This window comes from Plectropomus leopardus, chromosome 9 (assembly GCF_008729295.1).
Source record: "Plectropomus leopardus isolate mb chromosome 9, YSFRI_Pleo_2.0, whole genome shotgun sequence".
In the NCBI taxonomy this organism is placed as follows: domain Eukaryota; kingdom Metazoa; phylum Chordata; class Actinopteri; order Perciformes; family Serranidae; genus Plectropomus; species Plectropomus leopardus.
In genome coordinates, this window is record NC_056471.1 from 33,926,645 (window position 1) to 33,941,276 (window position 14,632).

The 14,632-nt window shown below is 43.0% G+C and overlaps 1 protein-coding gene across 1 annotated transcript; it reads right to left on the reverse strand.

The window, feature by feature from the left end:
• Window positions 1-2,168: 2,168 nt before the first annotated feature.
• Window positions 2,169-14,483, reverse strand: g3bp1 (GTPase activating protein (SH3 domain) binding protein 1). The gene is made up of 12 exons (XM_042492923.1): window positions 14,360-14,483; window positions 9,325-9,441; window positions 8,701-8,782; window positions 7,449-7,622; window positions 7,268-7,358; window positions 6,305-6,398; window positions 5,962-6,202; window positions 5,764-5,868; window positions 4,901-5,018; window positions 4,248-4,373; window positions 4,032-4,141; window positions 2,169-3,468 (listed from the first exon to the last, which is right to left on the reverse strand). The coding sequence occupies exons 2-12, from the start codon at window positions 9,417-9,419 to the stop codon at window positions 3,217-3,219; spliced, it is 1,488 nt and encodes a 495-aa protein (XP_042348857.1). The 5' UTR covers window positions 9,420-9,441; window positions 14,360-14,483; the 3' UTR covers window positions 2,169-3,216.
• Between the last annotated feature and the right edge of the window lie 149 nt (window positions 14,484-14,632).

Consider the following 14,632-nt stretch of genomic DNA (forward strand, 5'->3'; position numbering starts at 1 on the left):
ATATAAAATATATTCCTGTCTGGACTTCTTATAACGGTGTGTGTGTGTGTGTGTGTGTGTGTGTGTGTGTGTGTGTGTGTACACAGTGCCTGTATGTCTGGGGTCTTGCTGCCAGCTGGACCAGAACATGCTGGAAGCCACGAATACTAATAATGTGTGTGTTCTCTGCAGGAGGAGCTGCACACACACACACACACACACAGAATACTGATACACTCAGAAATGTACACAACGTGTGCACACCATGTGAGCATGTGTCAACACCGTGCTGTTACACACACTCAGGTCACACACTCAAACCCGGCACCACTCACGAGTCCATTAAGAGCATCGTTTGCATCTGAAATATTGTTTTAAAAACCTCAAACTTCAGCTGAGAGTTCAAATCAGATATGAGTCCTTTAACCCTTTAAAACCTGGATGTCATCTGTTTTGTTTTTTGTTTTTTTTTATTTGACCCTTTAAAAACTGAGCACATTGGTTTGATTGCTTTGGGAAACATCGGCGAAAAGACACAAACTGGAAGAAATTAGTGAAGGCAACAAGAAAATGAGTTATAGTTTTTAAAAAAGAGAGGAGGATTATTAGAAAATTGTGAAGAAAAAATGTTCAGAAAACTATATTTTATAATCTTTTTATATTTAAAATCAACTTGTAAAAAATTGCATATATTTTTTTCAGCATTTTATTTAGGTCATTTTGTTTTGTGTTGTGGTTTTTTTTTGGTTCATTTCCAGATAATTTCTTGTAACTTTGTAAATCTTGTAAATTTTTTGCAGCTTTTTGGGCTGTCTTGTAAAGTCCTTTGCTCCGATTTCAGACGGTTAAATTAACTTTTCCCTGCTGGTATTTTTGGTTGTTGTGCTGATGCACTTTGGTTTATTGTTTATTCTGCTCTGTCTCTCTAAGATAAACTTAGGCACAAAAACAGTTTGTAATTTCCATTCAATATGTTAAAACTCACATGAACTGTATTTAACACACAGCAGTACCTGCACACACACACACACACACACACACACACACACACACACACACACTGTAAAAGCTGACTTCACAGCGTTCTTGGTTTTCCTTGTTTTGAGGATTTTCCGGTGAATAAATCTCCTGCCTGCTGTTTTCTGTCTGAGAGCTGAACAGTGACGAACTCGCAGCTCGAACGCTCAAACGTGATCAGTTATTCGGTGAAAATGCAGTTTGTTTTCAGCCGGCTGATTGTGTATTCCTCCGCTGTCGAGATTATTGGATGTGCGGCTGTACCCGTGAAGAAGCACCACTTAAACATGCCCTTAAGGGTTATTAATTCGGGAAATGAGGGTTTTCGTGGGTCCTTCCTGATCGGGACGCGTCTGTTTTACTAACCGCTCTGATCACGATTCAGCTCACGAAGATTCACGTTCACCGAATATGATCCTCCTGCTGAGAGCGGCGCTTTACGTCCATCAGACTGCTGACAGCAGAGAAGAAGAAGAAACCCGCTCACAGCTGATTCAAACTGCAGATTTAACCCTTTAACACCTGCTGCAGTCACACGCCTTTAAACTAGCATTTAGACCTCTGAAACATATCGAGAAATGTCCCAAAAACTGCAGAATATCAGTAAGAGCTGACGAGAAAATGACCCGAAAATAAGCTTATTAAATATTATCAAAAAATGTAGCAAAATGTGCAGAAAACTCTGCCTATAATTGTCTCAATTGTATATATATAAAATGATTTTACAGGAGAAAGAAAAATATAAGTTTTAGCGCTTTTGTTCAATGAGGTCATTTTTGTTTTGTTTTTTTCTTTGTGTGCTTATTCTTTAACTTTTTTTTTAAACTTCTTGCTATTTTTTTAGCCTTTTTTTTTTTAAGTTGCTGTCTTCTTCTCATATTTTTGAAATTGAAACCGATGTCCGGGCTGTTTCTTTGCTTTAATTAAACCTGCACCATCTTTTTTTTTTTTTATTTTGTTCGTTTTTTGGAAAATAACCTGCAATAAAAACCTGTACAGTTATTTCAGTTTTAGTTTGACTCAGTTATCTAGTCATTTATGAGAATATTCCTTGTTGTAATAATTTCCTTTTAGAGCTGTATTGTAAAAAAAAGTGTTTTTCTGTCAGTGTTTTATCCTTCAAACACACAATCTGCACATTCGGCCAAAACACGATGAAACAGAGCGACAGGTTTTAAAACAGTAAATCACTTTTAATTTAGTTCTCTCATCGGCAGGTGAGCTCATTTTAAACATGATGACAAATGAAGTGCATCGGTAGAAGAAGCTAACAGGATTTGATAACATGATTTGATACATGCTCCATTCAGACGCGTCCGTGAATCCACATATTACAAGCCAACATTATTACTCAAATATAACCACTACAGTTCAGCTCTTGACCTGATAGAATAAAAAGATAAGACAGATCCATCGCTAGATACAACGGTGGCAGCAATACACAGGATTGCCCAAGCAGTAAAAGTACACGTTCCTTTAAGAAACAGGGAGAGAGAACGCGAAAAAAACCTAAACTCTGGGTTTTTTAATCCCCAATTCAAGTAGTATTTACCCTTTTTTTCATGTGTTTGCGTGTTTCGATTTTGTTTCTTAATAAATTCAAGTTCAGCATGAAAAACAAAACAAAAAAATGACAAAAAAAAGTCCAGATAATACATGTGATGGTGGAGGAGGAGACAGAGGAGGAAGAGATGGGTCAAAAAAAACGAAAAAAAGAGGAGTGACATTCTGGATTCCTCAGAGGGAAACAAAAAGCAGCAGGTGAGGGAGGAGGAGGAGGAGCAGGAACAGGAGGAGGAGCAGGAGGAGGAGCAGGAGGAGCAGCAGGAGAAGGAGGGGCAGGAGGAGGAGGAGGAGGAGGAGGAGGCAGCCGTCCTCAGGAGAGACAGACGCTGAGACGGGCTGTTGAACTCAGCAGGAGCCGGCGTGATCTGACGGTGAAAGCTTCACCAAACCTGCGTCAGTTACTCTCCGAAATCCCTCAAAATACTTTTCAGGAGAAACGGCGAGGAGGAAACGTCAGACATCGGGCCGCGTGTTTGTGCAGCGACCCAGAATTTGACTGACGTGATTAATTCCTGCTCGTTGTTGCTCCCGGCTGCAGCGTAAAGAAGGTTTTTTTGTTTATTTTAGGCTCGTCCAATTTGTTTCCCGCCGCAGGAAACCGGCTCGGGAGAATCCGGATCGTAATCTGACTCAGGTTCGGAGCGCGCCAGAGGGTCACTGGCGCTGGGCCGAGTAGCGGCCCTCGCTGGGCCCCGCTCCCCGCCCGGAGCCGAAGCTGGGTTTCTGTGCCATGCCTCCGCGGGCCGGGGGTCCTCGGGGTCCGCCGCCGCCGCCTCCTATTCGCTCTCTGGGACCGCCGGGGCCTCCCGGGCCGCGGGGCCTCACGTCCCGCCTGTCGCCCTCTCTGGCAGACCGGGTCTTCTTCTCCTCCACGTTCAGCCGCACGTCGCCTCTGAACTTAATGGGCTGCAGACAAAAAATAAAGATTAAAACTCGTTAATAGTTAAAAAACTTAAACAGAACGAAAGTCACGAGAACCTCGAGGTGTCTGTGACCTTAACCCTTTAAAACCCGAGCAAACGCTCGATTTCTTCCACAAACACGGGATAAGGGCGATGAGAGACTTAAACTGAGGGTATTTAAAACCACACACACACACACACACATACAGACACACACACACACACATACAGACACACACACACACATACATACACACAGACACACACACAGACAGACACACACACAGACACACACACACACACACAGACACACACACATACAGACACACACACACACACACATACACACACACACACACACAGACACACACATACACACAGACATACAGACACACACACATACACACACACACACACACACACATACACACAGACATACAGACACACACACACCCATACACATACAGACACACACACAGACACACACACACACACACACACACATACACACACACACACGCAGAACGAAAGACCCAAACGCAGACTGAGTTGGTGTTAGAGTCTCACCCTGTTGCTGAGGATCTTCTGCACGGGCTCAGAGTCGTCAAAAACCACAAAACCAAAGTTGGGCAGCTTCCCTCCGCTGTTGATCCTCAGCTCCAGGACCGTGCCGTACTCTGCCGAGGAGAGAACACTTCACCGTAAATTCATCGCCGGATTCGCCAAATTCAGAGCAGAAACAACTTTTAAGAAGCTCTCGCTTCATCGTCAAATCCGACTCACGTTCGAAGAACTCCTTGAGCTCCGTCTTGTCCACGTCGTGAGGGACGTTTCCCACGAACAGCTGCTGGGCGTCGGGGTACCGGGCCACCCTGCGCCCCTCCTGCTCGCCCTGCTCGCCCTCCCGAACTGAAACAGACCGACAGAGCGACAAACGCTGTGAGAACACATCAAACAACCTCCTGCTTCGTGACTCAGTTCACGGCGGTTTTACGCGAATAATCTGTTTTCACACTCGGACTCAGATCGATGACTCAGCATTTTTTTGGCGCATATTTGAACACTCAAAACGAACTCAGACCAGCTCAGGAAGTGGTCTTTGCTTTATTTTTGGACTGTGAACGCATGCCGCGAACGACTGTTTGCATTTAACTGTATTTCTGTTTTATTGCTGTTTTGTAACCGTGTTAGTGAAGTGCTATAAATAAAGTTTAGGAAAGTTTCTTATGTCTGTGGATAAAGTTTGAATGTTCACACACCTGCAGTCACGTTCGCTCTCACATTCAGCAGAAAACACCACGACTGTGTGTGTGTGTGTGTGCGTGCGTGTGCGTGTGTGCGTGTATGTGTGTGTGCGTGTGTGTGTGCGTGCGTGCGTGCGTGTGTGTGCGTGCGTGTGTGTGTGTGTGTGTGCATGTGTGTGTGCGTGCGCGTACCTGGTCTGGTTCCTCTGTGTACCGGCGGAGGACCCCCGGGCCTCTGTTCCCTGGGTCTCTGGTCTCTCTGTGGTCTCTGTGTTGCTGTCTGGGACTCTGTCTTGACCTCGGCTCTGGGCTGAAACGGTCGACACACTTTGTAAGAAAAAAAGAGACGAGCGGCTTTTCCGCCGCGGAGATTCATCGCTTCACTTCAGGCAAAACAACAACTGTGATTATCATCATGAAGACGCGTCCAGCAGGGGACACGCGTGTCCTGCTGCCTTCATCTGCACACGGGAAACCAAGTCTGCAGTGAAAAACTCTCTAAAACTTCCTAAAAACACGGAGTTCATCACAGATCCGTCTTTATTTACACGTTTCAAACACATTTTAACTGTTTAATCTCCAGGACTTTTAAAGACTGCGTTCTCTGAAACATCTATAATCTTCACTGGTTCTTTTTCATGATTATATCGTGGCTTTATTAAATAAAATTAAAGTAATAAAATAATTTAGAAACACTAAAAAAAAATGTGGCAATTTTTTCTTTAAATAGAATTTTTGTGAATTTTTAAAAAATGTTTTGGTATCTTTCTTTTTTTTTTGTTTAAAATTATTGATGATTTCACATGAAAAATGTTTCTTTTTTTTCTCTCTCTCTTTTGAAGACAACATGCCTTCAAAACCGTGAGCCACGGAGGAATGATTAAAAGAATTTTTTTTTTAAATGATTTTTTGGTCTTTAAAAATAACTCATTTATCACAGAGGAAAGAGCAAAAACAGATTTTATAGTTAGAATTTTTAATTTCACGAGTCTGTATGCAGAGAGACAGAGACGGAGGGTCCTCAGCGACGTCCTGAGGTGGTTTAGAGGACGTACCGGTGCTGTGGGAGCGGCTTTGACGACGTGTGGGGGGATTCCTGAGACGGGGACGGCCCCGCTGGGAGGGAGGTTCTTACTGGTGACGGACGCCCAGGAGAACGGCTGAGAGGACGAAACACGGGAGACGTTCAGGTCTTTCAGTTCTCATTCATCAGATTTTAAAACAAAAAGTGTCCCTGAGCCGCTCACACTCACCCTGTTCTCCTCTGGAGCGGCGGGGGAGGGTTCGGCGGGCGCGGCGGCGGGTTCTGCGGTGGGCGGGGCGGAGACGGGGCTTTTCTCTGTCTGGTCGTCGGATGTGTTTGCGTCTGTTTGCGTCTCCAGCATCGTCTCCGGCTTCAGCTCCACCGCGGCGGCCTCCGCCTCCTTCTCCGGCTCCGGCTCCGGACTCACGGGCGCAGCTTCCTCCTCGTCCCCGGGGACCACCGGCTCCGAACTACAAGCACCGGACAGGTACACACCACGCACATCAGCTGAGCGACCTTTACAGACCTCAAAGAAAGTTCACACATCAGATCAAATCCTGAAGGATGCGCACCAGGCCGACGGGTCGTAGAAAGGAGCAGACTCCTCGGGGGCCACGTCAGGCGAGGGGACCCGCTCCTCGATCTCCTCCACCTCGTCCTCCGACTCTGAAAACACAAAAACGAAGAAAACAGCCCATCAGCCTCTTTTTGCTTTTAACCTTCTGAGCACAGAGCTGCGGTTTCTTTCAAAAACACGGAAAAAGAAAATCAGCAGCCTGCTGAGAAATCTTTCACAAATGAGGAGATTTAGAAAACTATTTTTTAAAAAAAAGCTGGTGAAAAATGTCTTGGTCAAAAAAAAAGAAAAATTGAGTGAGCCTGGGAAAAATTGAGTTGATAACCGTCAAAATTACATCTTTAAAATTATGTTACAAAATTATTCGAATTTTTAAGCACTTTTACCCGGTCATTTCTGTGCTTTTTTTTCTTTTCTTTTTTGGTGCTGATTTTCTTGTATTTTTTGGGATAATTTCTTCTTTTTTTTAAAATTTAATTTTATTTCTTTATTTTTTTTTTTACTAATTTTTAGTTAAATTTCTTGGAATTTTTGGGATCATTTCTTCTTTCGTGACTCATTGCCTCCTTTGATTTTTTTAATTTGTTTTTTTATTTCAAAGGTTTGATCGCCCCGCTGAAATCGATTCCCACAAAGACAGAGGAAGATTTGTTATGATGAGGCTGGTTTGGTGTTGAAAATTGATTTATGCACCTATAATCAAATATTCCCAGACTCAAACATTTGAGAGGTTTCTTCAGCTGCGTCATTAAAAAAGACACGAGCTTCAAAGAGAGACGATCGAAGCAGCTGAATTATGATGCGACGGCGTTCGTGCATGACGTGCATCTGCAGAGCGTAAATGAGAAACGCGTCTCAGCACAGAAAAATGAAGTTCAGAGATCAGAGGGATCGTGTCTCCAGAGAAGATGAAAAGGAGGAAAATATTTTTAATTACACATCATGGACGTGATCTCACCTTCCGGAGGCTCCGAATCAGAGTCGCCGAACACCTCGTCCTGGTAACGAAACACGTCGTTGTGGACGTAGAATTTGTTTGCGACGGTGCCCTGCAGGAGCGAAAAAACACAGACGTTAAAGCCCAAAGAGAAGTGACGAAGCTTCGCGTGCGTCCGACTGTTAAAGGTCAAACCGCGAACCTCGGGCGCCAAAACGAAGGTCTGCATGAACTTCCTCATGGGCTGCATGTTGTTGGACAGCTCGCCCATCACCTGCACCACCACGCCCTCGTTCAGGGTGGCGTGGGCGTCCACGTGCCTGATCTTGGTGTGACAGTCGCGGAAACTCAGAGCCATCACCCTCTTATGGATCTCCTGCAGAGAGACGAGTTCACGTTCAATAAAAAGACAGAAACTCTCCTCAGATTCTTTTACATTACGATGTAATTAATAGCTTTTTTTGAATATTTAAAATACTGAAGCATGCATTTGGGCTTTAGGGGAGGAGCATACAGCTTTAAATGGTTGTATTTTACAGCTATTTTTAAACGACTGTATTTCTGTTTATTTTACTGCCAATCAGATTTTTTTTAATTTATTTCGTGATTTTAAATGAAGTTATTTTGGCCAATTTTTCTTGAGGGTATATTTTGTTTTCCCATAACTTTTCCAGACGAAGTTCTTCTTGCAACTTCAATGACTTTTTGTGGTTTTCATGACTACTTTAACTCATTCAGAAAAATTTAAGAATTTAATTTCATCTGACTGTTTAAAAGAACTTTTTCTCTCAAGAAATAAGACATTTTTATTCAGTTTGAGGAGTTAGCAGCAGCCTGAACTTTATTCTGCACAGCTTTTAAATCAGAGTGTATGTTAGTGGTGCCTAATATTACCTTAAAATAAAGTTTTTTGGCAAAAAAAAATCTGATTTCCAGCTGCTGTGATGAAAAGACTCTGATTCATGAGGTTTGAAATCCTCATCACATTAGGTATTATTGTCACAACTCACCCTTTGAGCACACACACACACACACACACATATGTATACGTGTGTGTGTGTGTGTGTGTGTGTGTGTGTGTGTGTGTGCGTGCAGGTGTTTCCTGCTGCTGAGTCGTACTCCTCACAGTATTTCGTATTTTAGAGGAAAATACTTAAATATTCGGAAATCGCACCAGAGAGTAAACCGTAATGTAATATATAGCGAAAGAAAGAGACTGGTGTTGTCAGCTGTCCAAAGGGCTCATTATCAGCTTCTTAAAACTCCCGAACAGCAGAGAGAACAAGAGACAGGCTAACTGTCCTTTTTGGACTAAACTGCTCCAGCAGACAATTTTTCCTGCAGCTCTGTAGTTTTTTTTCCACTCAGTGTGGGTGCGTGGGAGTGAAAGTGCAGCGCCGCTTTATGGAAATAACATTTTTAAGAGCTGTTATCTGCAGGATGAGGCCACTTACAGACTGTCCATAAACAGCCTCCACCGGTTTGCCGTTGTTGTCCAGGCCGCCGTGCACGTAGGACGAGTTTTTTCCGTAGAACCTGAGGGGACACAAAAAGGTTAATTTGTTCCATTTAAACTGAGGGGGGGGTCATGTTACGTATATTAATATTTTGTAAAAAATGCAGACTTCAATGCAGAAAACAAAGACAACGTTTGCCTTTAGTCTGCACACATTTATTAATCAGAAAGACTTTATTGATCCGAGAGGAAACTGTGGTTCTTTAAAGTCGCTCTGATGCCAGCAGAGAATTACAGCAAGTATATACATAAACTATATACAAACATGAAATATAAAACCGAAATATGTCAATATTTAAAAATAAAAGTATGTATAGGTGTGTACAAATAAAACTGTGCCTTATTATGCAATGCAGTGTGTAAAACTACTATGCAAGTTAAAAGTATAAATACATGTAATGCTGCAATGAAAAACAGAGAGAAACATAAGTAAGAATAACACATTATTCACAACATGAGTCACATGCTGCAGCCTACAGGCACGAGCTGGAGGAATATTGCTCGATGGAATAATTGCTGAACTCAGCAACAATCACCCGACGGGTGCCGGCGGCGGTCTCACCTGTGCAGGTAGTCGGGGGCCTGGTTCAGGAGTGTGTAATACTGTCGGACAAACTCTCGCCCGACCAGCTGGGCACTTGGCTTCTCCATCACCATTTCTTTGGTCAACTGGAAATCTCTGCAGAAAGGAGGAAGAGGTCAGAGAAATAATGTCCCGGAACGTAAAGAACGGGTGCAGAAACAGCGGCCGCTAATCGATCTGTATTTCAATAATCAATAAATCCAGAAAACATCGTTTCCAGTTTTTCCAGAGTCAGGATTGGTGACTTTCTGTTTCACGTCACTGTGATATCTTTAGTGTCGTCAAGCCAACAATTAAGTTATCTGTCGCTGTCTAATTGTAAATTAATGTCAATATCCGAAACCCGCCGTGGATTTCAGGACGCCTCGACGACTGTCCGTCTATTTTTTGTTGCTGTGCAAAACGCTGAAGACCACTTTGACCTCTGACATCAAACACGCGGCAGTTTGCATTTTGCAGCAGCGACACTTCCGAAAATGTATATTTGTGTCCTGATCTGAGATCAGTCAGATCCGATCCTGCCGCCAGTTTGAAGCGTAAATCATTTCGGATAAACAAAAACTCTCTAAATAGTGTAAAGTGTACATGTACACTTTCCTTCATCGATCAATTGGTAAAATGAACGTTCGATTGATTAATTAATTAATCGTTATTTGGAGAAAATAACAAACATAAAAACTTTGCTGATTTCAAACAAACGTGTTTTATCCTCAGTCAAAGTTCACAGCAGCATACTGCAGAATCTAACAGCTGATCAATAAATCCACTGGATTTCACACCAATGAAATTCTTAATGATCGTTTAACTGATCATTAATAACCGTTATCATCTTTGGTTCAGGTTAACGTACAACACACACTGACACATGCGGGATATGATGGTTAAGATGATTATTTTTGGGATTTTTCCCGTTATCGATGGGACAGTTCAGAGAGACAGAAAAGGTGGGAGAGGAGCGACGTGCAGCACAGGGAATCGAACCCGCGCCGCTACAGAACCCTCAGCCACGTGTGTCGCACACTGTGACGTTTGAGCTGGAGGTCGCCTTGATTTGATTTTGGTGCCGTTCATCCTTCGTCTGCATAAGCGCCTGGACTGAAACCAGGAAGTTCTGGCTGCGGGTGACGAGTCTGGCCGCATCACGACCTGCTGATCAGGAACGCAGCGACGTCCGTGTGAGGCGGCAGCCGGATGATGGGATGTAATCCTCACTCGCCTCAACGTTTCTTATTAGAACATTTTCTTCCCTTCACTGAGTCGGCCCCGACGTGCAGCCCGACACCTTCAAAATTAACCCTTAACGCCCGCTTTAATATTACGCTCTGCACTCAAAATGCGCTTTTCAAAATCAAGCTTTAAAAAATATTATACAATAATATGATTTTCTAATTGAATTTATTTTTATCAGTCCTAATCATAAACATCAAATATTCATTAATTTATAGAAATTCAACCCTTTAAAATGTTTTTTTGTGTAATGTCACAAGTTTTTAGATGGAAAAATAAATACATTTTCAATATACTACATGCCAAGAGGATTTTTTATTTTTTAATCAGTCTGGGATACGTCAGTGTGTGAGTGTAGCTGCTGACAGTCTGGGATACGTCAGTGTGTGAGTGTAGCTGCTGACAGTCTGGGATATGTCAGTGATCAGCAGCTACATTGACTGTGACAGGTCACCTAGTGGAAATAGCATGTATTTCCTCCATATGCCAAATATGGTCAAAATGACCTCATCAGGTGGAAAATAGTCAAAATGACAAATTCAGAGTCAAAAGCCCAGAATGACACCCAGAAATAATACGATACGTCAGTGTGTGAGTGTAGCTGCTGACAGTCTGGGATATGTCAGTGTGTAGCTGCTGTGATAGTCTGAGTGAGCTGCTGACAGTCTGGGATATGTCAGTGTGTGATGTAGTGCAGTCTGGGATCAGTGTGTGCAGCTGACAGTTGATATGTCAGTGATCAGCAGCTACATTGACTGTGACAGGTCACCTAGTGGAAATAGCATGTATTTCCTCCAGATGCCAAATATGGTCAAAATGACCTCATCAGGTGGAAAATAGTCAAAATGACAAATTCAGAGTCAAAAGCCCAGAATGACACCCAGAAATAATACAAGTCCTGTTTTTCTGCTCTGATGGCTGTGGGATCAAAAATGTCAGTTTGAATGGGTTTCAATGGAGCATTTTTGACCTGAACAGTCTGAATGTAACTATTTAGTTTCCACAGTGTATTTTAGACTTATTGTAGGAGAAAAGAAGAATAAACATTTAAAATGCACCAAACAGTCCCTAAAGGGTTAATCTGTGTTTTCAGGCTTGACAGCATATTTGAAGCTTGTTTGCTGTGATTTCAGCTTCACACATGCTTCCTGTATGTTTGTATTTGTTAACTCAGCGCTCATGTTGAATAAAAGCAGCCACCTACATGAATATTTGCACGCGGTGCCTACACGCTCGCCACGTTTGATGGATCGACCACTTAAAGCGACTTTCAAGTCTCTGCGAGTTGACTTTCACACTCTGACATGAAGTGAAACCAATGCCTGCCCGCGAGGAAGGAAAAACAAATTAAGGACGCGACTGCTGTTGCTCTGTTTCTGTTACAATCCACAATCGAATGATAACCAACAGTTTGTCTCACTTTGTGAATTCCCCAAAAAGAAAACAAATGTAGTTTCATTCCTCAGTCATTTGCAGCAGTTATTAGAAATGAGTCAAAAGTGTATTGTATTAATAAAATAGCACAACACAACATGAAGTAGGAATACATTTGTTTGAGTAAAGGGTGGGACTGTAAAGACATATAATAGTGCATTGTCCCATACATATATACACACACACATATATATATATATATATATATGCACATTTAGGTCCTCTGTGTGTGTGTGTGTGTGTGTGTGTGTGTGTGTATATATATAGCCTGTTTTTGCATGACAGAGTGAAATTCCATTTCCCCTCAGGGATTAATAAAGTGTATCTTCTATATCTTCTTCTAAGAGCAACGTGAAGGAGAATCTGCTCATTTCCTTTCCTCCTCGACTTCCTGTCAGACTTTCACACACCTCCAATAAATAAATGGTTTAAATTTTAATTATAAGAAAGCACTTGCTGAACAAACAAAAAAGGTGTTGTCATTAATTTGCAGGATATTGTTGTCAATCGTGATGATAGTAATTGTGTAATGCTGGAAATGTGCGGTGATATCGTCATCAACGGGGATGTAAGTTAACAGCCTTTAAAAACAGGAAAAAACAACCCTCGAGATAGATATTTATATATAAAATCTAAGACTGATCTCATATTACGATGGATATAATCTCGATGAATCCCCGAGCCGTATCACCAGACGTACACTTTGAACCCTGTAGTACAAAGAATATGTTGAAACAGTTGTGGTAAGTACACATGAATGTACATCCTTTCAGACTACCCTCTCAGTACACTTCATTTTCTTTTTATTCTTGACACTGTGAACCTTCGAACGTCACCTAAAAAATAGTTGTGCACATTTCTGTCAGACTCTGTCATTTTCTTTCTGTTCTACATGTATGTGTTTTTTTCTCTGCGCCAAAACACCAGAGAATTTTTAAGCAATATCTCGATACACAATATATATCTCAATGTTTTTTAAACCTCCTCAAAAGCACTTTCGTAATGCTCAAACTGGGAAACAGAATCTAACTTTTTTTTTTCTTTCAGCCAAATTCCCTCTTTGATGTACAATATTTTATTTCAATAGTCACTGCTACAATACTAACACAATTCTTCATCAATAACTATTACTAACGCAGATGTAATGACAAATATTACAGATGCAAATATTAAAACAAGTTAAGAATCACTTTACTGTGAAAACCTTTAAAATCAGGAAAAAACAACATTTATTTCATAAAAATAAATATCTGCTACCTAAGCTGAGATATAACCTTATGTTTCAGATCCACGTGATCTCTTTGTATCGCACAGCCCTGGCTAACACTGGTGTCTTTGAGCAGCCAGTCTTTCGTGGACTGTCCTCCACACCTGTCCACACAGCCTACAGCCATCTGTTGTCCCGGCACACACTCAGCAACCAGCACACAAAAACGAGCCGCCACAAACACAAAAGCGCCGAGCAGACGTGATGTTACGGGCCGGCATCAGGCGGGGAATATTTTGGGAATAACGCGCAGATAAAGAGCAGCGGAGTCACACGGCAGCTCCGTGTGAAAGTGCACAGCATGGCACGCAGACAAAGGCCACGCCGTGCCCGCAGTCACGGTGCCGTTCACCGGCCTACACTAACTCCGCTCCCGTCATGGCGGCCCCGCACCGCGGCGGGACGTTTGAGGACAACTCCACCGGCGGTTTCCAGATTTAACCGGGCTCACATGGCACACTGGCTGGCCCTCCGCGGAGCTAAAAACCGCGACAGCTGCTGGAAGAGCCCCAAAAAACTAGGGCAATAGACACCGGCTAAAGCCCGGCGTCAGGAGCAGCCCCAGCACGTGTCCCGGCCGGTCCCCGGGAACATTTACACCCGCGAACACCGAGATTAAAGCCGCCAGGCCGGGGAGATCACAGCCACCAGACTCCCGGGAAGCAGAAATTGAAAAATTTGAGGAAAAGTAGCGAGTGAGGACGTTAGGGAGGACAGGGAGGGAGGGAGTCACGACTGAATGAGAGCTAGAAGTGGGCTACACATGGGCGGTGGCTAACTCCTGGAAACCCAGAGTGAAACTAAACTGTGATGGTGGTGACTATTCCCCGATGTTTCTACATAGTAATAACTATGTTATCACCTGACGGCGATTTATAACACAGTAATAACAAAAGTGCTATTTATTTCAAGAACTAGGCCACGATCACCGTGCTAATGCTAAAGTGTGCTAACAGCTAACCATGTCTACTCCAGGACGTAGACGGAGCCCGAGAAAAGCGACCCAGATAATCTGCTGATTCTTTTAACGAAATCTGACCTTTTTTAACGAAACTTATTGATATTTCATCTAAAAGAGGAACTTACCAGTGGGTCAATTATCAAAAAACAAAAAGTCGTGGATTCAGAAACGAGTGATTTCCGTGAATCACCTCAGCGGCAGCCAGAAACACTAGCGGCTTCACAACGTGCTGGAGTGCTCGGTTACCGGTTTCACAGCCCCGCAACCGAACCTGACAGCCCGCCCCCTTTAAAAGCGATGCAGCCAATCACATTGAAGCTATGTCAGACATGCACCAATCATATGGCGCCTCTGTGAGGAGTTCTGAATTACAGCCAATCCCGAAGGGTTGTCTCTCT

Coding starts and splice junctions, on each gene's coding strand:
- g3bp1 (XM_042492923.1), bottom strand. CDS start 9,419: ATGGTGATGGAGAAGCCAAGTGCCCAGCTGGTCGGGCGAGAGTTTGTC. Junction 6,399..7,267: donor TGATTCGGAGCCTCCGGAAG/GTGAGATCACGT, acceptor TTGTGTTTTCAG/AGTCGGAGGACGAGGTGGAG. Junction 6,203..6,304: donor TTCTACGACCCGTCGGCCTG/GTGCGCATCCTT, acceptor CGGTGCTTGTAG/TTCGGAGCCGGTGGTCCCCG.